Here is a 26,529-nt window from a genome sequence, read left to right as displayed (position 1 = left end):
CTCTTGACCCTGGTCTCGACCCAAGGGTCTAGCAACCTTTGCGAACTTGCACAGCTGATGCAAACCCCAAGTCCTCACACCATAGGATCAACCTTAGTTTGTGCAGGGAAATTATAAGGATGGGGGTTTTTTAAAGAGTGTTCAGTAGTTTTGACTGTGAGCAGTGGGGTTGAGCAGAGTACTAACATACTTTTTCGTTATCCTCGTTTCCTAAGATTCGAGGTCATTAAAGTCATAGTTACTCCTCGAATAGTGTACCGAGAATTACACTTAAGGTCCTAAACTGGCGCCCGCGGAAACATAAGACGATTTGCTCATAAGCTATTTATTCATCTCAAATCCTTCCAAAGCAAACCTTGGTTGGGAAAATTAAATTTGTAAGGGAAACACATTTCATTTTCTCATCCTGATTAGTCATAAAATACTCGACAAAAATACCCTAACACAGAAATGGTCTCCATTCAACAATGATTTCACGTCAAGATTTGAGGATTTCCGTTCACGTGGACTTCAATTCCAACTATCCATGTCTCCTTTCGAAGGGATGTGGGGGAAGTAGAAATGTTGTTTCAGATGAGATTAATTGAGCTACAAGCTGATGTTTTGTAAAATCTTTGTAAAACCTTTGCAAAACTGAAAACTCAGTACTATGGAATGCGTATTCATTACTGTGAGCAATGAGTACAGTCGAAAAGAGACATAAATAACTCCATAATCCTATGGATTCGAATGAGGAATATAATTCACGGTTAGCAACTACTTCAGTCTCCCCTAATATACAGGGTGATTCACCGGGATGGCCTATTAAACGTTTATGGAAAACTAATGATAATTTTGAGCTGAAAATTTGCATATTGGGGTTTGAGACAATGATCTTCCTCCCTAAAATATTTACACTTCTCTACAACTTCCGAAACAGACTACTACTCCCTTATTTCGAATGGCGCACCCAGTATATTATTGCATCATTAGATAGCTTTTTTGACGACAAGTTCAGCAATATGTCATACCTTGGGTAAAAACTCAAAGGTTCATGAGTTAATGGCATTCTTATGAAAAAAGTGGTGAACCACCCTGTATATGCTCTTGTGAAAGAAGCACAATCTTAGATGCCTCATTAATTGAAAAAACTAGTGAATGATGAGTTATCCAGTTGAGATTTTGTTGAATTATAACTGTTTAAGGCTTTTTTTCATTTGCCTTATTGTAAGAAACGTTAGGTTCACTTGATTGTTTGATTGGATTTTATTACTATTAGCAATTTATTTTCAGCTTGTGGTCTACATAAATTTGTTCTATTTGACCCTCTGCAAGGTTGCCAATAGATGCTGAAGATCATGTAGCGCATGCGTAAATTAGAAGACAAAATAACTTAATTTCGTTTTATTTCTTTCACATATATAGATATATAAATATATACACCTAAATAAAACATAACTGCACTTATTCAAAATATCTCGTTTCATAATTTATATAAAATATAAAACATTTAAAATAAAATCAAGGTACTCTAAATGAATAGTCATTATTATAAATCAAACCTCCATACTACATGCAAATCATAAAATATATTGGAAAAAAAAATTTCATTTAAGTATTCTTCGTAAAAAAGAAATATAATCTTCCTACATATTATATGGAGGAGGTTGTTGATGATACGGCATTTGTCTGAGATGTGAGACAAGATTGGGTGATGGTTGTTGGTTCTGAGGTCCCCCCTGATGTTGTTGTTGCATAGCCATCATCTGTTGTCTCATTCTCTGTTGTTGCTGCTGCTGTTGTTGGAACTGATTTGGTTGTCCCTGAATGCCAGGCTGCATACCTTGAGCTTGGTTTCTCGAATATGGTGGAACTGAACCGGTTTGTTGACCACCCATAGCGCCCATAGTGTTCAAGTTTGCATTCATGGTAACATTAGGAACCTGAAATGAAGAAACACATTCTCTTAATTGATGTTATAGAAATAGTATTATTGGTACCAAATGTAATGTTGTAGGACTGTGTGAGACCTCTCAGAATCTTTGAGTGTGTACATATTAGGAAAACTGGTTGTGTTCGACAAACTACTCCTCTAGATGGTTCACGTAAGTTACACGACCTTGAAACTGTTTTTTAGTACTCAGAACATTGTGATGAGGTCTCTGTTGTCGGTATTTGCAGTTACAGTGAAAGTCGCATATTGCGACGTCGTCTAAAACGAACCACCGTATTTAACAACGCTTTTTCAGAGATTTGGTGGGTTTTCCATACGCCTAATGTAAAAATAGTACGGATTTAGCGACGATGTCGAGTTTAACGACCGTAGTCTGTTAAAATCCGTAATCTGTTAAACATAAGCCTACTTCAGCATTCCTTACCTGTTGTTGCATATACTGTTGTCTTGGATTCTGAGGCATACCCCTATAATCAGGTTGTGCCCTTTGTTGTGCGCTAAACCCTTGTTGCTGACCAGGAAACATTCCTCCTCCTCCACCTTGCATAACTTGTTGATTATTAGGCATATTACTTGCCATCATATTTCCACCAGGATAATTACCATACGATTGGTTGACCGTATTTTGCATACCTCCATACTGTTGCGAAAACATAGCAGCCTAAAAAATCCGTTTGAATCAATTTAAAATTCTTAAGCCCTAGGCTTAAATTAAGACGAAGAAGAAGAAGAAGAAAAAAGTTATTGCTAATAATTCAAATATGAACATTTTGTTATCTTCCAATAAAATCAATTATCATAAGAATTACACAAAACACTCACCTGATTTGATTGCATAGCACTAGGTATAGGTTGTCTCATAGGTTGCCTAGGAAACCTCTGCATTGTAGAGTATGCACCAGGCCCTGCAGGATTTTGACCAGGTCCGCCCTGACTAGGCGTCATAAACTGATTGAGTGGATGTCTTTGTCTCAACATATTTGACAACGCCTGCTTAGATTGGTTGATGGGAGGCCTCTCAAATCTAGCAACTGGAAGATGAATAACTTCAATGAAAACACATCATTTTTATAATTGACACATCAAAATCATTAACAATTGAATATTTTCATGAACTTCGACTACTACAGATTCAACCACAAAATTCCAGAAAATAACTACTGTAATCCAAAAATCCACTCTATGGAAAGCTACGAAGAAGTTTAAAGGTCTACTTCACCCTATTTCCACCATTTTCAGTAAAATGGATTGGCACGAACTGATCAAGAAAAGGCTGATGCATTTGCTGAACATCTATGCAAAGTATTCGAACCGCTAATAGCATCTTCCGGCTATTACTACATAGACGAATTCCTTGATAGCCCGTGCCAGATGATACCATCCATCACACCCTATATGTATAGCCAGAGAAGTAAACAGAGAAATATGAACTCTAAACAATAAAAAAGCACCCGGCTATGATCTTATTACAGCTGAAATCCTCAAAAAGATGCCAAAAAAAGCAATTGCCTTCCTCACAGCCTATGTTACTTCCCAATCATATGAAAATCCAGATGATACACAATCATGGTAAACCATCACAAGAAACATCATATACTACCCAGTACCCATAATGAGTAAAGTACTTGAAAGATTAATACTGAAAAGAATAGAAGACTACGATTTAACAAACATAATATCAAGACATCACCTAATAAGGTTAGGAGTTCCCCAGAGAAGTGTACTAGGACCACTGCTTTACCTCCTGTACACAAGAGACTTACCAGTAACCGATGACATAGCTGCCTTCGCTGATGATGTTGCTATTCTCTCTGTTGACGAAAATACAGACAACTGCACAATCAACATGCAAATTCATTCAAACTCACTCAACGACTGGTATAAAAAATGGAAAATGAAAACAAACCATATCAAATCAGCTCAAATAACTTTTACAACTAGTTTAAAAAATTGCCCTCCAGGCACAATTGCCCAAAATCCAATACCAATAGAAAAAACAGTCAAATACTTAGGCCTTCATCTGAACAGAAGACTCACTTAGAGCAACGCATACATACTAAGAGAAAACAACTTGATGTGAAACTTACAAAAATGTATTGGCTAATGGGTCGGAAATCTGAACTGACAACAGAAAATTTTTATGAAACAATTTTGAAATAAAGATGGTTGTTGTTGTAAAACAAGCTACTTTTTTATAAAGCTATATTCAAACACACATGGACATACGACATGTAACTCTGGGGCTGTGGGAAACACACAAGACTAAACATAATACAGAGATTCCAATTAAAAACGTAACGAGCTATCCTCAACGCTCCTTGGTATGTTAGAAACAGGACCATTCACCAAGATCTCAGAATGCCTTACATTGTAAAAGAAATCCGTAAAATATCTACCAATTATAAAAATCGACTTACTGGAAACCCAAATGAGCAAATAGACATTTTGTATAGAGAAGGACCAAACAACCGTCGATTGAAGAAATCTTGGCCTGAAGATATTCCGCAATAAAACTCATTTTTATATAATTAGTACTATTAAGTAGAGATGTCAATGGACATTTCAGTTTCAATGTTTGTCTGTACACCACATTTACTTAATACTTTTGATGATGTAGATTGTAAATTAGCAGAAATAAACAAAAAATCCATAATTTACATACCATTGGGCATTTGTGGAGGATAATATCCTTGTGGTTGCTGCTGAGAATTGTACCATTGTTGCTGATTTGGATTTCCACCATATTGTTGACCTTGAGGAGGCATATTTTGCCCATAACCCATATTATGTGGTATTTGTTGATTACCACTGGGTACTGGTACATGCATACCAGCTTGCTGAGAATTCATTGCATTCTGGGCCATACCAACCATTGGATTAACTTGCATGGGACCTGGCACATTCTTTGGTTTGCGAGGTTTTCTTTGACCCTTGCCTCGTCCTTTACCTAATGTGATTGGACTCTGATCAACTGATGAAGGTGTGTCCGCTTTCAAATTAGAATCCTTCAACAAAAATAAATCGTGAATAGTAACGAATTTTAAAAACAACAAGAAGAATATTATTCGCATATTTATAAAAAAGAGTTTCATGGCGTGTATTGATTTTCAATGAGTTCTACATAAGTTTCCTGTCTAATATTAAGAAAAACTTTGGGTTAGATGTGCTGAGATATTTGGATGAACATATCCAACAAAAACTTGAAACGAATTCAAAAGCTTCGAAAATAAATTTCTAAAATCAATATTTAACCTGCCTTATCATACAGGTTCAATAGCATTATAAAAAAGATTTCTTTTTCCCAAATATCTTTTTTTATGGAACACCGCGTTTTTCATTGAATTTTCAGATTGAATGCAATAAATGAACCCAAGTTCGTTCGAAGTTTCATAAGCTTCAAACTTAACGTTTTTGAGATATTTCGAATTTTTCATAGAATTCGGAAAAATCTAATGATTGCGAAATGAATGAATTCATTTGGATGGGATTTTGAGAGTGAGTACTAGAATAACGGAGGTATGTACTGACATTTTGATAATCATTGAGAATTCTACTGACTGTTCCAAATGAGACAATTCATTGATGACTAATTCAAACGTTAATATCGAGTTTATTCCAAATTGCACAATCTGTATTTTATTTTTGATTAAGTAACAATATTTATTATCTTTAAAAATTTCTGTACAAAATGAGAAAATAAAATATAGGGTGTACCATTTCAAAAAAACCCAATATTAACGTTTGAATGAATCATCAATGAATCGTATCATTTTGAACACCCAGTAGAACACTTCATTCAAAAAAATTCATTAATTTCAGTTTTGGTTTCCGAAGACCCTTCAATCACAGTCACAAACTACTCCACTCAGAAATATCGGTTTTTCCTTAGTTTTGCCTTGATAACTCTTAAAGTTTTAATTTAAGGTATAGATTTGCTTAAGCAAACCCCCTCTTTTTATATGTAGAATTGACTGAAAGAAAAAAATATAAGTTGTAATTTGAAAATCGTGAAATTTTATGAATTTGAGTTATCAAAGTTCATGATCTTCTCATAAACACCCTGCACATTTTTTTCGAAAAAAACTTTTTCTGCAGAAATATTCAAAAAATGAGAGTCCTCGCTGCAACCATCTTTTTCATAAGAATCACATTAGGCATTAACCCATGAACTGTTGAGTTTATACCCAAGTTGTGACATATTGCTGAAAGTGCCATCAAATAAGCTATCATTCGTGCAATGATATACTGGGTGTGCCATAAGAAAGTAGTAGTTTTTATCCGGTATAACCGGAAGTTGTGGGGGTTTAAAAATATTTTAGGGAGAAAGATCATCGTCACAAACCCCAATATGCAAATTTTCAGTACAAAATTATGGCAATCTCAATCGCATCTAATAGACAATCGCGGTGAATCACTCTGTATAATATTGAATTTTTAAACCTATTATGATATGTTACTACTTACAGGTTTGTCTTGAAGTGGTTCCAAATCTTCTGGTGGTAGTGGAGGTGGGTCTAAGTAGTAAGAAGCTGGTCTTTGTAGATTATGTGTATGATACTTCAGTAACCTATGTGTATCTTCCGAAACTAATGGTTTTCTTTCCAATCTGACTGCACCAAACCAAGACCATGATAATGGAGCAGGATTCCTCATCCCTTCTAATATGTCCCAGTTACTAACTCTTTGTTTATCTGTAACCTACAAAAATTATTAATTTGAGTAAAATCAAGTTAATATTTAGACAGGAGAGCGATACTTACTTGAAAACCATACTTTTTGTCAATGCTATCAAAACTAATTTTATTTCCTTTACTATCAGTCAGAGATCCAATAGGTTCCACTGCAATTATTTCCGTAACTGATCTTGGCATAGGTAATAACTGTCTTATATGTTGAAGAGATGGTACTTGTCGATCTCCAACTTCTTTTTTCAACTTTTTCATGAGATTCAAATAAACTTTTCTACCATCATCCTGTTGAAAGATACATTTTTTATAACCAAACCATCAAATACTTATTTTATGAATATACAGATACACCATACTTACTTGACTTTCTGCTGATAATGTGGAGTGAATTAATGTTGCCAACATATCAATAACAGTGGTAAATAAGGAGCTATGAGTATGAAGGTCAATTAAACCATTGGTAACCAATTGAACCAATAGCAGAACCCAATCATTAGTTGCAGAAGGATTTTTCTGGAATGCCTCAAAAACACCTCCGACTAATGCAAATCTCAACTGAAGACTATCCAATGTTCTTACATTATTGCAAATATCTTGGATGTGACCTTCTTTAGCAAGTTGTACAAGCTGAAATGATAATTTGGAAAAAAACAATGAACAGAAAGTCAATTGATAAAGCACCTGAGCACCATTGAAAATATGGTCTTACCTGACTCAATTGTTGATGAAGAGAAGACAAAAGTCCTTCTCGTAAACCCTCTTCTTGACCAGTCAGACATGTAAGTACCAAACTCAAAAACGGTTGATGTGTAAGAATACTCTGTTGTTCTGCTTCCTTCTTTCCCTTAGTTTTTTGTTCACGACACCAAGCCCCATTTTCTAATACTTGACCAGCCACCTTCAATATTCTGCCTTGTATAGCACTAGGTAATTTAGACACTAATGGAGCAACTAGCCAAATTGAATTATAGTTTCTATTTTTCAAAAGTGATTTCTTTTCATCTGAACGAGGAGATCTTGAACTAGGCGCATTCAGTTGAAATACATCAATGGCTGCTTTTGCAACAGTATCAAGCCATTGCGATAATTCCTGAGAATTAGGACTGAACTGCTTGAACATTAGTTGCAAATCTAACCAAGACATCCTCAAAGTCCACTGTTCTAAATTCTGCAATGAAAACACATACATCAATTACAAAAACACTGCAAATATCAAACCATGGTTTATTCGGATATTCTTGAATATCTTAGCTATTATTAGGAAATTATATATTAACCCCGTTTTTTCCGTTCTCAGCTGAAAAAAAATTAAGAGCCGATGAAGAGGTAATATCCAAAACCAAGGTCTATTTTGAGGCTAAAGACAAATCATAGTATAAAAATGGTAACGAAAAATGTTATGACCGCTATAATCGTTTCATCGCCCTCGAAAGCAATTATATCGAATAATAAAATCAAATTTTATCAAAAATAATTTTTTCTATATTAGCCTACAATCTTTTAAGCCCAACTTTTATACTACACTTAGGAGGAGATCATCACTGCAATAGATATTCTTTCAATCTTCCAAAGGCACATTTGAGAAACTAGTGAGATTTAATATCAATAGATGTGCAAGAAGTTATCAAGCATTTGAAAAATTACAAAGAATAAGTATATAATAATTAAGGAAAGCATAACAACATAATAAACTACCTCTTCTCTGAAAAAAAAAATTTGGAAAAACACAACCCAAGAATTGTTTCCCTTCATCATTCGACTTATCAAAAACTTCTGTAACTGTATTAATGTACAAAAAAAAAAAGAAGGAGAATGTTTAGAGAACACAGAAAGCAAGAAAATATAGCAAAATCTACACGGGGCATTGTTCCTTGACATTAATAAAGCATTTGACAGCATATGGTATGCAGGTTTGATCTACAAACTCTATACCTCTGACTGCCAGACTACCTCACAATTATGAGTATAATAATAATCTTTATCCGGCTAGTGACCCTAGAAATCTAAAATCCTAGAAAATCGAAAACATTATATAAAAAAATTTTTTATTGCTGACCCCAAAACAGATACAAAAACTGGAACCAGGACCTACACAATAACTACATTTGGCTTGTAACAAAATAACCAATAAAATAGAAAACTGTATAATTTCATATTCCTTATTTTGTTCTTTTAAAATTGAAATGGAAGAAAACTATCGCTTTTATGAATGATGGCCAGCCAAACGTCATTTCTAATTCTAATTAAAATAGGTGATTCAAAAAAATTTAGTTAAAAGTCCCCTGTGAACAAAATTGGAACCTACCTCTAGAATTCTGCTAATCATACTCTTCTGATCTAGTTCATCGTAATTGATCCCTGCCTCAGGATAACATATCATGTGAAGTAGTCTTTGAGCCTGAGAATGAGAAAGGAGAGGATCCAGCAAATTGTCCATGTCACAGAGTTCCTCAGGGTGACTTAGACATCTTTCTAAAACCCATTGCTGAGAGCATATTTCCCTTAAGACATGACAGGCAAAAGCGGACAAAGATGCTGTACTTTCAGCATTTCCTGTACTTGATTGCCTATAGATAAAAAAAATTAAGAATATTTATATCCGTTTATATCGGAATCGTGCAATTATTTACATGGGGTGCACTTAGCTACAAGAATGTTGCTTATGTTGATAGTGATTAATGTATTGTCATGTGTTACAAGGAAATGAAAGTCACTTGAAGATTATAAATGGAAAATATTCACAGTGAACAAGCAAACAATATAAAAATATTCCAATTGAATGAAGTGGTAAAATTAAATAAGAACAATAACTGTGAAATGACAGAAAAAGTAGATAATGAGTGCATATTATACTAATTCTAATAATGTATTTTGGTAGTAGGTCGGAATGTTTATTTAAAAAATTATAAATTATTTTTATTTTATTTCATTTTAAAAAATTATAAATAGTTTATCCGCACTTTTATTATCTCAAATTTTTGTGATTGATACAAGAAACAGAAAAACGTCAAATATTCTAAATCTTATACCAAAAACAATATTATAATCAAATATTCATTGTTTTCTTTCGGACATGCCCAATATGGAATGAAAATAACAAAAGTTAAATGAGTAATTAATAAAATATTTGATTTTCATAATATTTCAAGTCTTCAAATGATATTTAGCCATTAGTACCTATTATTGTAATAACTAGTTAGCACCTATTATTGTAATAACTAGATGATTACAAGTGTTGTGTAACAAGGAAAATCAACATTATTTTTGGTTATATCTTGAACAAAAAATATAAGTTGTGAAAATGAGAAAGCAGCTCATTATCATTGAAAAAGGTGCAAGCACGTGGTACAGTGAAAGCTTAAGCTAGTTATTTGTTTCGACAAACCTATGAGCGGTCCTTGATCCACAAGATTCCAAGTCAATCCTATTGAAAAGAAATATTTAACTTCATTTATGTAAGGTTATGAATAATAAACCTTCTTAAAATGATTTGTTTGAATATTATTGTTCAATAATTTCTTATTCCGATTAAAATATAGCAAAGAATAAAATAATAATAAGCCAATGTATCCAGTACCAGAAAACATTTCATGACTGTAAGATACGTATAAAAAAACGTATATTTAATGTTATATGATAGATAGACAGCTCCCAAATAAAATACATAATGAAAAAAAATGAATAGACGCATACTAAAAAAATTTGGATAATTTAAGTTGTATAGATCTCTTGAAAAGGAGATAGTAATATTCATCTGAATGGGAAATTCTTTAAGCTAAAAATAAAACTTTTAATTTAATGAAATAATTGTTTCAAAAACTCAAAAAGATGAATTCATTGAAAGAACCAATAACGCAGAAGATTTATTGGAACAAATTAATCAACTTCAATCAGAATGTTTACTTCAGCCCTGCTCAGGAATGTTGGCAATTTGTAACAAGCATTTAGTATTTCCAATTAAAAATAAATCTAACATGATTTATTTCTTAGACCTAAATATTATCTACCTTAAACTATAAAAATTTCAGAATGTGGGATTATAAAGATTCATTATTAAAAATATTAATCAAATAAATGAACAAAAGGACTTTTATCATAAGTACTGATTGTATCAAATCTAATGAGGCTGCTCATTATTTATGTTGAGTCGTTCCTGAAATTTGCCTCTATTTTGTTCAGTAAACCATTTATATTTATATTTCACCGGCAACATTAGGGAAACGGACAAAATCTCAATGAAGCTTGTAGTTCATTTTCTCTTAAAACCTTAGCGATTTTAGCATTTTTTCTAATTGTAACTTGATTCCTCGGGAACATAACTGTTGAAATGCCTTCCTAAGTTACTTACAGAAAGAATGAAAAGTTGAGTGAATGTTTACAAACACTCAGATGTTGCCCCATCTTTTCTAAACATTCATTTTTTTTTAGTAGTTGTGATATTTGATTTTGAGAGCAATTACAGAACTTTAAATGTGTTCACCTCACATTCTTATCAAATTCCGACAAATGTTATTATTTTATTATTATTATTGCATTGCAGTAGGCGGTTAAACCGATTGACTGCTATGTCACAACTGATAAATTAAAGATATTCTTCTCTTAAAGATATTTCGTGTTTCCGAATATTAAACAAATTTTCTAAATTCCAATCTACAGGGTGTTGTTTCGAGGATTCAAACGATTCATAAGTTTTTGTTAACCCGGACCTGGATTTTCCAGACAGTTGTTGCATGATACGTTTGGGCTCTCAATTAGGAACATATTTGCCAAATATGATATAGATATGGCCTCAGAAAGAAACGGGCAAAATTCATAAACCACCCTGTATCTCGACTACGATGACAGTAAGACCCAATAAATGGGGTATCTCCAGAACCGCCTTGGTGCCATCTATGCACCTGTGAAGTATTTCCGTTTCCCAATTAAACACCCTGTATAACGCACGTTATCAACATCTGCTTGGAAAGATTTTTTTCCCTTTGATTAGAACCGTGCGAATGTGATCCCTTTGCCCAAAACTCGTAATCCGACAGAATACTCACATTTTCGTTCAATCTCTATTTTACCCGTGTTGTCAAAGGTTTTGGAGAAGATTGGCTGGTGGCCAAAATGATGTTGGTGGCCAAAATGATGTCACCTTACATCTAAATGGGATTATGTGTAGCGATTCAAGTCAGTTAGCTAGTATTTTTGCTAAACATTTTTCCACAATTGCTGCTTCGAAATTGATGGTTCGTTATGGAGATCAGTTATCACAATCTTGCACATTGACTCCTTTGGTGAACAGTAGTTTTTTTTTCAATCCTGTTTCTAAAATCGAAGTTGAGGATGCCATTAAAGTTTTAAAAAATAAAAAAAGCGTCGGTATCGATTTCATATCTGCTAAAGTTTTGAAGGTCGCAAGCCAAATTATTAGTGAATACTTCGCATATCTCATCAATGCTTCAATCACAACGGGAAGGTTCCCAAATGTTCTTAAGAAATCCATAGTGATCCCAGTATTAAAAAAGAGCAATCTGAATGACATAATGAATTATAGACCAATATCCATTTTGAGTGTGTTTTCCAAAGTATTCGAAAAAATAGTTTTCACCAGGATGATGTGTTTTCTGAATAGATTTAACATAATCCATCCTGCTCAGCACGGTTTCAGGAGAGGTCATTCAACCCAATCAGCTGCTGTAAATTTTTTCGAATCCGTTTACGAGTGTTTGGATAGGAACCTGTCCGTGGCAGGTCTATTTTTTGACTTATCTTCGGCTTTTGATACACTTTCTTTCGAGTTCATACTCGAAAAGTGCTATAATTTGGGCTTTAGGGGCGTATTCCTGGACTGGTTGCATAGTTACCTAAATGAAAGAACTATGACTGTTAAAGTAGGATCTACTCATTCTGAAAGTCACGATATTGGTCTTGGAGTTCCTCAGGGATCCGTGCTAGGACCCCTTTTATTTATATTATTTATAAATGATTTGCCTATAAAATTAGCTTCTTTCTTAATAACGCTATTTGCTGATGATGCGTCTGTAGTGGTTTCTGGCGGGAATCCTGAGGAACTTCGGAGTACCTGTGAATGTATTATGTGGGAATTTGTAAACTGGTGCCGCTCAAACAATTTGATGGTGAACGTTGATAAAACTGTATGCGTTTACTTCTCTATAAAAAATAATGAAGTTAGTACCTTTAGTTTGAAATGTGGGGATAACACTATCACAACATCAGAAACAACTAAATTTCTTGGAATCCATGTGGACAGAAATTTAAGATGGACTACTCATATTGACGTGTTATGTAAAAAATTAAACAGTTCAGTGTTTGCAATCGCTAGAATTAGGAATGTTTTACCTAGGTCCTCTGTAATGAGTGTATACTACAGCCTGGTATATAGCCATCTGTCTTATAACATTTTGCTCTGGGGAAGTAGCCCCGACTTCTCCAGAGTTTTTGTAGCTCAGAAACGAGTATTACGTACAATATTCAACCTCAATATGTTAGCGTCTTGTAAGCCAGTCTTTATTGGGAATGGAATCTTAACCCTACCCTCGATATACATTTTCAAATGCTTACTATACGCAAAGGAAAATGAAGACAAATGGATGAAATTATCAAGTCATCATAATTATGTAACTAGAAATACGCAAATTTTTCTATTGCCTAAACATAGGACTCATAAATTTGAATGCTCTCCATTGTACCGAAGTATTAAGTTATACAATCATTTGCCACCATCTGTGAAGTCTTTGAATTTAAAATTGTTCAAAAAAGAAATCAAGAACCTCCTCTTAAAAAAAGGTTTCTATTCTGTAAATGAGTATTTATGTGACTTCTTAGTTGTTTAGTTTTCTTATTGTGACCTGTCCTATACACCATGTAGTGTCTTAAAGGATTAAATAAAATATTATTATATTATTATTATTATGGTGAAGCAGATATTGGCTTATTTTCAGCGAAACTATATCATACCGCTCAAACAGTCGGGTTTTCGGGCAGGTTATAGTGATATGGTGACATGGAGTGAGATCATGGACAATATTTATCGCGTTATGGATGATAGCAGGGCGGCTGTCTTGGTGTGGTTGGATTGTACTAGACTAGGGCTTTTGATTCCCTGGATCATGAAATTCTGGATTGTATCTGGGAGCATGTAGGTTTCGATCAAGGTGCATGTAATTTGATCAGGTCTTTTCTAGCGGATAGAACGCAATGCGTAGTTTTGGACGGAGTCACGTCTGGAGAGCGAAGGATGGCGCGAGGAGATCCACAGGGAAGCATTTTAGGTCCTTTGCTTTATATTATATATACCTCTAGTTTTTATAGATGCTTGAGGTACTGCGATTATCATTTGTATGCTGATAATACTCAAATACAGTTATCCTTTGATCCCTCTGACGTTGACCAAGCGAACAAGAACATGAATGTTGATCTCAGCAACTTATTTTTTGAGTTGAAAAGGCATAATTTGGAGATTAACGCCGATAAATCAGTGGCTCTACTATTTTGTTCTGATAATGTGAGACTGCAGAGTTTGAAATTGAGGATTGGCAATGGTGAGATAGAACTAAAGGACTCTGCAAAAAATAACTTGTCTAGTTATTGATAACAAGCTACAGTTCACCGAGCATATTAACTGGAAGCTTCAGTTGGCCTATTCGTCCTTTAAGCAGATTTATACACACAGACATTCCCTCAGCTGGAGCACAAAGATAATGCACTGTGAGTCCTTATGTTTGTCACATTTAAGTTTCTGTGATACCGTGTATGACCCCGCGCTGAACTCATATAATACTGGACGCATTCAAAGACTCCAAAACTCATGTCTGAGATTCATATATGGCATTCCACGTAAACAAGGAGTTTCTCATAAGTTGACGGAAGCGGGTTGGTTAAATATGCAGAAAACATATTCTCATTTGCTGGCTAAATAGGCAGAAAATCCAAGCTATCTCTCCAAAACAAGGTACTGATTTCCAAAGCCATAATTAAACTAATATGGACATACGGCATTCAATTCTGGGGAAGTGCCACGGCCTCAAATATCCAAATAATACAGTCATGATACATTTTTAATTTGACCAAAGATAATGATTTGAAAATCTCCTTTATTAATGATGAAATCAAAAAACGATCAAGAAGATATAAACAAAATCTATAAGGGCATGAAAACAGCTTCATAGACCAACTATCAGAAAACCCGTTCAACAGAAGATTACAGAAAACATGGCCAATTGACTTCAATTGAAGTTTTGTGAATAAGAAGTGTCAATATGTTTGATAACTTCCACATGCCGTATTAAATTAACCACATTTACTCACTACTTATGAAGAGTAGATTGTGAATTTCAATAAACGATATAAAAAAAAAGAAAAGTGTGTTGAATAGGAATGACTGAATTGATCAAAACGATTAACTGTTTATTGGAATTTATGTAAACCATTATTTGACTGAATGACTGAGGTCAATTGCCTTAAATACAGTTATTTATTCATTTTATGTAGACTTTTGGCTTAGTGTATCAATTGAATTCAACCTTAAGAACTTTGCGATTCCATTAATTTTTCGTTCAACAATTATACCATATAAAGTGCTATCATTTCTCCCAAAATTAAGATATCGCAATTGCTAGAAAGAATGAATGTTTATTATTCAACTATGTAGTGGCAGAGAGGACAGGGGAAATAAAAATCCTTAATGAGATGCCGACGTTTCGACCTTTATTTCTGGTCTTTTTCAAGGCTGGAAACAGAACGACATTGAAAACATGGGGCATAACATAGTACCATATATACCATATATACCAAACCCACCTCCTCTGGTAGAATGTTGAACTACCGATCACAACACCCCACATCCCAGAAGATAGCAACTATAACAAACTTGATGTTCCGTGCTATTCATTTGAGTGATGAAAGATTTCACAGAGAAAATGAACTGAAGATAACTGAGTTACTAACAAGAAATAATTACCCAACAACCTTGGTCAAACGTATTCTTAATCAATATAAAAGGAAAGTGCTCACTAACGATGCAGGTTCGAGGAATGATGAACGAACCAGATATTACCGTTTTCCTTATATTCAAGGTCTATCTGAAAACATGAGCAGAGCCTTACAACAAACTAACTCTTCTGCAAGACTGGCTTTCTATCCACTGAAATGCGTCAGTTCCCTTTTCTCGAAAATCAAAGATAAAACTCCAGATGGTTTGCAATCCGATTTAATATACAAGATCCCTTGTAAAGACTGCAGCAGATGCTACATAGGTATGACCAAACAGTATCTTAAAAATAGAGTCTACCAGCACGGATATGATTGTAGACCCACTAATAAAGACAAAAATGAAAAAACCGCTCTAGCCGCTCATCACTTCAACGAAGACCACAATTTCGATTTCGAGAACGTCACCATCTTAGAAAAAGAAAAAAACTATAAAAAGAGATGTATCGGTGAGATGATTCATATTTCTTTAAACGAGACGGTAAATTTGAGGACTGATGTACAGAATTTGAGCACAATATATCACAACATCTTGGAGAGATACAAACGGATGATTCGTTCTTGACGAATTTCAGGAACATACCCCTTTCTTTGACATTAGATAACCATATGACGCTCGACGTTCTGCATATGACAGATGACATGGAGACTAGTTTTCAGCTGTTTATTGTACTTAATGTGGAAAAATCTTTTGAACACCCTAAAATTATAATAAAAGATTATAGATAGTTTCATCTGTTGACCAGTGGACTTATATATTGTATATTGAGTTCTTAAAAAATCGACGACACAGTTTTATGTCCACCTCAGAATATTGTGAGGGATTATTCATATGAATTGGTATGTGTTTTAAATTGTGTTTTTTGTAATGCTCTGTTGTATTTTGTTTCTGCACCTACTAGAGTATACTACTTTCTTTATATTATGGTACTATGTTATGCCCCATGTTTTCAATGTCGTTCTGTTTCCAGCCTTGAAAAAGACCAGAAATAAAGGTCGAAACGTCGGCATCTCATTAAGGATTTTTATTTCCCCTGTCCTCTCTGCCACTACATAGTTGAATACTTAAAAGTCAGGACACGAATGCCAGTGATGAGTGAATGTTTATATTAGGCAATATCTGAGTGTTCAAAGTCATTCTCAACTGCCAACAATTCACTCCACAGGGTGTTCTGAACAAAAGCGTACTTTTCATTTTTTTTGTTCGCCCTTGTATATAACAAAAAAATGGAACTGAGGACTGCATCTTAATAGTTATGTTCGCAAAAACTCAAGCTTCAATGCAAAAAATTAATTGCTACAATCGGCCGAAGGATTCAAGAGAAAATGAACTACAGATTTCGTTGAGATTTTGGCCGTTCCCCTAATTTTGTCGTTGTGTAAATTATAAGATTTGTTCAATACTGTCACAGATCTCATAGTTTGTCTTCACTTCAAGTGACAAATTTATGTCATTGTTTTAATGAGTATAAAATGAACGCTCTTAATTGTTTGTACTAAAATTTTACTGTCTACTGCAGATAAATTTATTGAAAATTTGTCAAATAGAACAGTACATGAAGTAATTAACAAAAAATAGAAGAGACAAAACTTGCATCAACTAAAGCATCCCAGATTGGGACAATGAGCTTGAAAAAGAGAGCGATGGCAAAGCAAAATTAAGGTTATTATTCTAATCAAAGTAATGAATACTTACGCCAAGTCCAAAGTAGGCCCATCTCCTCCACTCATGAGATCACTTGTACCGAGTATATGGGATATACTTAATTCTGTACCTTCTCTAGCTGTCGCATCACCAACTACTAATACTGCTTTCAGTACAGCCAAAACAGGACCCACATGGATGTTCCGATGGGCTGCAGCCAATAGATGTCTATCGCAACTCAATCTTACTCCTAAAGGAGGTCTTGGCGCTGTTAATGGAGGAGATCCAACAGAATAAAGTCCCGGCTGAGGACCCTCCGCAGTTCGGAAGAGACGAAGCAACAAGTGGCATGTTAAACGCATACCTCCTTCTGCCACACCTCCTCCATTATCCAAAGATTTAACCTGAAAATCACTTTTGAGTATTGAGAATATTGAGTATTACTTTGTTCTTACCTTCAAAAGACTAGGTAAGGCGACTCTGCCAACAAAATCCTCCAAGGAAAAGCAATGTCTGGCTATAAGAATGCAGGTGAAAATAGCAAGAGCGTTATGAATACTTATATCCTGAAATTAACATAATCGGTAAAAATTTGAAAAATAAAATCATAAGATAAATAATACCTGAACATCTAAGCTCGTCAAAACTTCTGTATAATAGCCAGGATGCGACATCGGACAGCAAAGCGCTAATAGCACTCCCAACCATTCAGATGCAAGAGTATTACAGCAAGCAGTCATTTCAGCACACATTATGGCAAGATCATTTAACCGATCATTATCAACTTCACGACATACATGTAAAATTGCGTTGCTTACAAAGGAATACCTGAAGAAGAATTATTTGAAATATTGGTTTAACTGAATTTTTTGTAAACCAAATATATACACCAAGAAAATTAGGGAAACAGACAAAATCTCAACAAAGTTTGTACTTTTATATCTCTTTGGCCTATTTTTTGTTTAATTGTAGCTTGATTCCTCGGGAACATAACTGTTCAGATGTGCCGTCCTCAGTTACTTGGTTTTTTGTTATATACAGGGCTGAAAAAAAGTGAGTCGTGAACATACAAGAATGTTTACGAATACTTAGATGTTCTCTCATCTTTTTTGAACATTTCTTTTTTTCAGTAATTGCGATATCACAATTTTGAAAGAAAATACAGCACTTTTAATAGTTTCAGTGCACTGAAAAAAAATTGTTCATTGTATAAGAATGGCTATCATCAATTTGATTTCATTAATACAATGTACTTTTTCATCAATATAATGAAATTTCATTCATTACCACATACCCGTATTCATTGATATTATGGATCCCTGTCCATCAATATTACAATTCTGAAATTGTTGTTGAGTATTTGTTGTTTTGATGAAATATTCATTAGATAGGAGAACTTTGTTTATTAGATGTATAAAACCCTACATTAACACTTCCATTTCAATGAACAGTAATACATTATTGATTCAAAGTAAAACAGATCGCATAATGAACCGAAATTATAATAAGGAACTTTTCATTGGTTTACAAGAAACTATGTAATATTTTACGACCTAAAAAAAAATGGTTCCTTGATTCAACAGAAACAATTCATCCATATGATGAACGATTTTTCATTGTATTCATGTTTTTGTTCATCTGTTGCAAAATAATAACTGCAGTCATCAATACAATCAACTTTTTTTTGGACTTTATGTATAATTTTTGTTCAGTGTATCAATTGAAATTAACTTTAAGATTTGTGATTCAAAACATTAATTTCTTGTTCAACAATGGTATCATATGAAATGCTGTAATTTCTCTCAAAATTAATTGCAATAAATAAAAAAAGAAATGTTCAAGAAAGATGAGATAACATCCGAGCATCTGATAACTGTCTTATTTGTCAACAAATCACTCCACAGGATGATCTGAATAAAAGCTCACTTTCAATTTTTTTTTGTTCACCCCTGTATATAACAAAACGGTAGTAAATGAAGGCGGCAAATAATCATTTATGTTCTCCAAGAATCAAGATACAAAAAAAAAAAGTAATTGCTAAATCAGCCAAAAGGTTCAAGAGAAAATGAACTACAAACTTCGTTGAGAATGTTCCCCTAATTTTGCTGGTGTTTATTCACCATATTAATCTTACCGATTATTAACATTTTCATTCAATAATCTTGCCCAAGATGATTCTATACGGCCGCCTCTTCTAGGACTAGCAAATATTTCCTGCATGAACTGTGCATTGTATACATGATTACTACTGGGAGTTGGCTGAAGAGCTGTATACAAAGCCTGTCTTATCTTAGGGTAGGCATTACTGAATGGCTCTACCGTGTGTGGCTTTGACTTCAATAAACTACACGATGAGTAGAGATCGAAAAGATGAGCCAAAATACATCTTTCCGCTGAACTACAATCCCCTGGATTCGTAACATGCTTTACAACTTTGCATAAACCCTCAAATACTGCAGTAGTTTGCTCAGGAGACACTGAAAAATACCCAGTTAAAAATGATTTTTATGTCTACAGCATTGTATTTTATTTTATCACAATAATGTTATTTTGGAATTATGGATTTTATTATTTTGTACAGTGCATCCAATTTTGGGTGGTTTTCTCGCTTGTTATTCAAGATAGAGCCTTGCGGTTTTCACGTTCCTGTCCTACTTTTTTTTTAAACTCATCAGATTTTGCATAACTGTTTCCGTTCAAGAGATACAGGGCGATTTTGGAAATTTATACTTTTCGGACCCCTCCTTTATCTCCGAAATTATTAGAAATGATGCTGAGCTAAAGACTACATCTGAATTTAAAAAAATATAGGTTTGTGTTCAATCTTCAAAACCATACCCCGAAAAAAAAATTGAGTACGCCACTGGATTGTACGCAGAATTCTGACTCAGACGTAGTTTTTAGCTCAGCATTATTTCTAATAATTTCGGAGATAAAGGAGTTCTGCGTATATCTCATGATTTCTAAATAAAGAGCTATTATCATTTTTATGTGCTCACATAATAATTTTGTTTCTTCATTAGCATCGCCTTCACAGGATATGATGACGAGTTCTTCCCAAGCCCGTCTCCTTGAGTTTTATCTGAATATACACTACTTGCCATGTCGCATATTACAGGACAATTCTCAATTTCATATATGAATAATTCAGTATTAGGAGCGTCCGTTCCCATTTTGAACTATTTCTGACCGAACGGATCGAAGGAAAATACGTAAATACGTCTCTGGCATCTATCAGCTTGTGCAAACGCGCTCATCTGAACGTTTACATTAGAAACCTATGATCTCAAAGCGCGAGCCCACGCGCGATTACAACAATTCTCAGAAAAAGAGACCGAGAAGGGGGTATCAGATTTTGTCTATCTCCTCTGGTTTAAAAGTTGTAGTGCTAAAACATCGAAATTTGCCATCCTGTACAGGGTGGGCAAATAAGCGAGGTAAGCGGCTATATCTCAGGATCCACTCATCGTAGAGACTTGCGGTAAAAAATATTACCACTAAACAAACAGAGAACACTCTGGAAATTGTTTTGAAGTTCATACCTCTACCGCTAGGGGGCGTAATAGCTACCGTCGAGTAGAAAAATGAATTTTAATCGAAAATGTTTCATATGCAGTTGAAGAAAAAATATCATCACAGTAATCTTTGGAAAATTCTCTATCTTTTTAAATTGTCACTTTCGACTTTACGACATCAAATAAGGTTAGGTGAAAGGGAGAAATATGACTGATTGAAACGCCTGTAACTTCAGTTTGGCTCAACATTTTTGAGCAAACTAGATCTCGTCTGAAAGATAATATATTGTTGATTGAGGACAAAATATACTAATGAAATATTTGTTTTCTCTGCTTTCGATAGAGGGCGCTAAGCCAGAAGTTCATTGTTTTGTTCATTTTACTCCGAAATTTCAAATGTAATGATAGGATTTTCTTAACAGAAACAGAAATTCCATCAAATTTACATGAAAAAACCTGAAGGTCGAAAAGCGATAATTTCAGGCGTTCTGAAGTTATGGCCGAAAGAAGATATTCTTCAACTGATGCACGGCGAAAAACCAAATTGTGTCATTAAGTTCTTACAGAAACAGAAATCCCATCAAATTTGTATGAAAAAACCAAAAGGTCGCAAAGCGATAGCTTCAGGCGTTCTGGAGTTATGGTCGAAAGAAGACACAATTTAGTTTTTCAGTGCATCAGATGAAGAAACTCTTTTTTCGGCCATAACTCCAGAACGCCTGAAGCTAATGTTGAGCCAAACTGAAGTTACAGGCGTTTCAATCAGTCATATTTCTCCCTTTCACCTAAACTTATTTGATGTCGTAAAGTCGAAAGTGACAATTTAAAAAGATAGAGAATTTTCCAAGGATTACTGTGATGATATTTTTTCTTCAACTTCATATGAAACATTTTCGAGTAAAATTCATTTTTCTACTTGACGGTAGCTATTACGCCCCCTAGCGGTAGAGGTATGAACTTTAAAATAATTTCCGGTGTGTTCCCTTGTTCACTTTAGTGGTAAAATTTTTTACCGCAAGTCTCTACGATGAGATCCTGAGATATAGCCGCTTACCTCGCTTATTTGCCCACCCTGTACATGAGAAAGCTGTGTACAAAATGGGTGCCGCGCGAGCTCACAATCAATCTAGAGGAACAACGTGTTAATGATTCTGAGCAGTGTTTGAAGCTGTTCAAGTCCCCATTTGAAGAAAAAAAAGGTGCTGTTTCATCCAGACAATGCGCCGTGTCACAAATCAATGAAAACAATGGCAAAATTGCATGAATTGGGCTTCGAATTGCTTCTGCATCCACCGTATTCGCCAGATCTGACCCACAGCGACTTTTTCCTCTTCTCAGACCCCAAAAGAATGCTCGCTGGAAAAAAATTTAGCGCCGATGAAGAAATAATCGGCAAAACTGAGGCCTATTTTGAAGCGAAAGACAAATCGTACTACAAAAATGGTATTGAAAAGTTGGAAGATCGCTGTATCGCCCTTGAAGGCAACTATGTTGAATAATATAATCGAATTTTGCCAAAAAGATGTTTTTTACTATGGTAGACCGAGGACTTTTCAATTGGCTTGTGAAATATGTAATTCCAAAACTTATAATTGAAATAATAAACCATAAAGTGAGAAATTCCAAAAAATACTTACACAATAGACAACAATGATATCTTCGCAGCACTCCTACAACATATAAACTCAAGGATGTTGTATAGTTTCTAGTTAAAACAGAATTTTTCATATATAACTGCATTTCAACTTCTGGAAGTTCTTTCAATATCTGAATACAAACATCTATCAATCCATAAATATTCAAAGCCAGCTCCATTAGATCAAAAAGAAAAGCTACATGTTCTTGAACGGGTAAATAACTTGAGCTGCCGGTTGCAAATGAATTCAGCATTTCTATCACAGTAACACTGCATTGCCAAGTAACAACATGTTGATCGAAATAACTTAAACTTTGACACTTCTGTGTTGTTGCTTCAAAGTTAAATTCATTTCTAGAATGTTTCTTGACCTTGCCTCCTTCAGCAACATCAATACTGAATTTCTTAGAAAAGAGTTTACAGATTTCTTTCGACATCTTTTTAACCGTATGTCTGGCTTCATCCCTAACTTTACCAACACCATAGAGGAGAACATGTCTTTGATTGCAATCATGTTGTGAAAATGGATCATCTTGAGAGAGTGGGAAATGTGTTGTGTACAATAAATGCCTTGATGGTTTGATTTTCATATCATTGTGGTCAGTTTCCATTGGGACATGTCCGATAGTGGACTGATTATGTGAATGATGGCTATGATCATGTTCTTTAGGACTATCGGGTACATCCATTGAATTCTGTTGATCCTCTTTGATATTTTGCAGAATTTTATCTAAGTCATGATCAATATTAGCATCATCATAATCCATAGCTTGCGAATGATCCTAAGAACTCTGTTATTAAGATATGTTCACCTGATAATAATTGTACATACCTCTATTTTAGAATGACTGACATCAGTGATTTCTTCAAGACCTAACAAGTCCCCTCTGGAAATGAGAGTACACATATAGGCATCATGAGAGAACACATCCCTACGTATCAATTCCGAAAATAGATGCACTAAGTTTGAAAACGCTGTCTTTTTCTGAAAAAAAAAATTTTTTAATGAATAATTAGACAAGAAAGAAAGCGATAACGATGCATTTTGAAAAATGCGCAAGCTACAAATATTACATATATACTTTTTCATTTCCTCAGTTGAAGATAATAATTTATGTGTATCATTGTAGCAAAAATAGAAGCCATGCGTGCTATAGCATGGCTTCTAACAATTCTAACAATTTTCTTTAAACACGATCCCTGGTAACTAAAACCAAAAACAGTGCAATTTTTACACAATGTGTTAATATTTCCTCATTTAGCAGAAAAATAATCATATTATAAATATCTATATGAAAGAATAATATTAAATATTTCAGATCAGAATTAGAACCAGGACTTTTTTTTTCAAATATGTATCGAATTCTCAAAAATCAATGACATCAAAACAATAAGGATATTTTTGTAAATCATCAATTGTCCAAGAATTTAATTTTTATTGTTCGATTTCTGGCATTAATGGATCTTGTCCTTAAAATAGGAGGATCAATGAGGTATGATATTCAATTTTTGTATAAAATTTCACACAAATAGGTATTGGAGTTCAAGAAAAACTCTGGATGACATAAAGGATAGACGGATTTTTCTTCGATTTTTAGATTCTACACTTGCTAAACGTAAATTTGTAAATTTTGAAATTTCCAAAAGAATTGAATTTTTTTTCATTCCAAAGGTTCCTTGAAATGATGGATGACATATAAAGGATAGACGGATTTTTCTTAGATTTTTAGATCCTACACATTGCTAAACGTAAATTTTGAAATTTCCAAAAGAATTGAATTTTTTTTTTCATTCCAAAGGTAACTTGAAATAATACCCCAAAAAGCAAAAGTAATTGTGTTCGTGTGAACTCATACCAACATAGAAATAAATATGTACATCGATATTAATAGCACACTTATTTTCAAGTATCATTACTTTTTATCTAGTGTACAGTGCATCCCATTTTAGGTGAGACAGCCAGTTTTCTCGCTTGTTATTTAAGAAAGAGCCATGGGGTTTTCACGTTCCTGTCCTACTTTTTCGTGAAACTCAAGTTGGTCTAGTCAGATTTTTCATAACTGTTTCCGTTCAAGAGATACAGGATGATTTTGGAAATTGATACTTTTCGGACACCTCCTTTATCTCCGAAGTTATTAGAAATAATTCTGAAGTAAAAACTACGTCTGAATCAGAATTCTGCGTAGAATCCAGTGGCGTACTCAAACTTTTTTTTCGGGTTATGGTTTTGAAGATTCAACACAAACCTATGTTTTTTTTAATGGAACACCCTATATATCATTACTTCGTTGAATTCGTTATTTTTTCCCTTCAAAATGATGTATGATACTATGTAGGTAGCATGTTCAGAAATGTTAAAAAACACTAAAACATCAAATAATGATTTTTTCGTTAATTGGCAATGGATTTCCCCTATAAAAAAATAATCAATTGGATTATTTTCATTTTTGATTTTTATTCATAGTGGAGTAAGCAAACAAAGATAATACACTCATCACTAACATGAAAAACAAAACGTAGGTACCTACCTAATAGCAACAAATAAATAATACAAAAATTCATAAACTTTGCATAATATCTCACAGATTAAACTGTTCAAATTGCTGTCCATTTTGTCTTATACATAATTGACAAAAAATTTCAAATACGCCTGAGTGCATTTAATATTATAAAATATTGTAAATCCTGGAAAACTGCCTCTGTTGATGCACAAAGTTCTTCGGTACTGTTGTGTCTTTTACTGTAGTATAATATATGTATTAGGGAAAATGGACAGCAATTTGAAGAGTTTAATCTGTAAGATATTATACAATGTTTATGAATTTTTGTATTATTCATTTGTTGCTATTAGGTAGGTACCTACGTTTTGTTTTTCACGTTAGTGATGAGTGGATTATCTTTGTTTGCTTACTTTACTATAAATAAAAATTACAAATGAAAATTATCTAATTGATTTTCTTTTTATATTGGAAATCCATTGTCCATTAACAAAAAAATCATCATTATTTGATGTTTTAGTGTTTTTTTAACATTTCTGAACATCCTACCTACTAGTATCATACATCATTTTGAAGGGAAAAAATAACGAATTCAACGAAGTAATGATATATAGGGTGTTCCATTAAAAAAAATATAGGTTTGTGTTGTGTGTTCAAAACCATAACCCGAAAAAAAAGTTTGAGTACGCCACTGGATTCTACGCAGAATTTTGATTCAGACGTAGTTTTTACCTCAGAATTATTTATAATAACTTCGGAGATAAAGGGGGTGTCCGAAAAGTATCAATTTCCAAAATCACCCTGTATCTCTTGAACGGAAACAGTTATGAAAAATCTGACTAGACCAACTTGAGTTTCTCGAAAAAGTAGGACAGGAACGTGAAAACCCCATGGCTCTATCTTAAATAACAAGCGAGAAACCTGGCTGTCTCACCCAAAATGGGATGCACTGTACTAAATGTTGAATATGCCAACTACTTTGAGAAATTATCAAAGTTTGAAAAAATAAAATCAATAACATACAGCTGGACAATCTTCAGGTGAAGGTACTGGGGCATCGTTGTCCAAAAATTTCATCAACAGAGACTGAAACATAGGCGGGCCTGCTGGTATTGAACAATTAGAATCCTTATCATCATTCGCTGTAGTTTCTTGATCTGCATTGGAAGAGGAATCGGACTGTCTTCTATCCAACAAAGCAGCAACTGCTAATGCTCTATGTTCACCAGTTCTCTCAGGTGATAGTGCCCATTCGCATAATAATTTCACAACCGCGTCTTCTTGATCGTTACTTTCATTGAATACCTAATGGAGAATATAATTATATAGTTTTATTATCCATTCAGATTTCAAAAAATGCATTCTACCTTTGCATACAGGGTTTCCAAGGAATTTGTAGAGTCCATTCTGTCAAATTTGTGTCTATCTAAAGCATCTAATGCGCTCAAAACTCTTGCTGTCATAGTACCTTAAAAATTGAATTGTGTGAAATTGAAAACATACAGTCCTCACTAGGCCTGGAATCGTACTAATTATTTTCGATTCTTTCCTCTATCATAGTAACTTATGGTGGGAGAAAGAGGGAAACTAATTGGGAAAACCAATAGAAAACACTTAGTG

The 26,529-nt window shown here is 34.1% G+C and overlaps 1 protein-coding gene across 2 annotated transcripts in view; it reads right to left on the bottom strand.

Annotated features, from left to right (window-relative positions):
• Window positions 1-1,368: 1,368 nt before the first annotated feature.
• LOC123679230 (mediator of RNA polymerase II transcription subunit 12) overlaps window positions 1,369-26,529 on the bottom strand; it is a 35,606-nt gene continuing 10,445 nt past the window's right edge. Inside the window, exons 6-23 of one of the 2 annotated variants that reach the window (XM_045616689.1) lie at window positions 26,277-26,377; window positions 25,933-26,214; window positions 23,244-23,396; window positions 22,413-23,193; window positions 19,395-19,737; window positions 17,884-18,088; window positions 17,716-17,826; window positions 17,312-17,664; window positions 10,007-10,045; window positions 8,927-9,188; window positions 7,331-7,789; window positions 6,982-7,248; window positions 6,694-6,906; window positions 6,398-6,631; window positions 4,596-4,938; window positions 2,756-2,964; window positions 2,358-2,594; window positions 1,369-1,922 (exon numbers count right to left, since the gene is read on the bottom strand). In XM_045616689.1, coding sequence (XP_045472645.1) covers window positions 1,626-1,922; window positions 2,358-2,594; window positions 2,756-2,964; window positions 4,596-4,938; window positions 6,398-6,631; window positions 6,694-6,906; window positions 6,982-7,248; window positions 7,331-7,789; window positions 8,927-9,188; window positions 10,007-10,045; window positions 17,312-17,664; window positions 17,716-17,826; window positions 17,884-18,088; window positions 19,395-19,737; window positions 22,413-23,193; window positions 23,244-23,396; window positions 25,933-26,214; window positions 26,277-26,377 — 4,889 coding nt within the window. In that variant the 3' untranslated portion in view covers window positions 1,369-1,625. The remainder of the gene's footprint in view (window positions 1,923-2,357; window positions 2,595-2,755; window positions 2,965-4,595; window positions 4,939-6,397; window positions 6,632-6,693; window positions 6,907-6,981; window positions 7,249-7,330; window positions 7,790-8,926; window positions 9,189-10,006; window positions 10,046-17,311; window positions 17,665-17,715; window positions 17,827-17,883; window positions 18,089-19,394; window positions 19,738-22,412; window positions 23,194-23,243; window positions 23,397-25,932; window positions 26,215-26,276; window positions 26,378-26,529) is intronic. The other variant, XM_045616690.1, reaches the window with a different exon arrangement.

Source organism: Harmonia axyridis, chromosome 4, assembly GCF_914767665.1.
Source record: "Harmonia axyridis chromosome 4, icHarAxyr1.1, whole genome shotgun sequence".
In the NCBI taxonomy this organism is placed as follows: domain Eukaryota; kingdom Metazoa; phylum Arthropoda; class Insecta; order Coleoptera; family Coccinellidae; genus Harmonia; species Harmonia axyridis.
The sequence above is the reverse complement of the archived record's forward strand: the minus strand, read 5'-3'. Positions and strand labels throughout refer to the sequence as shown.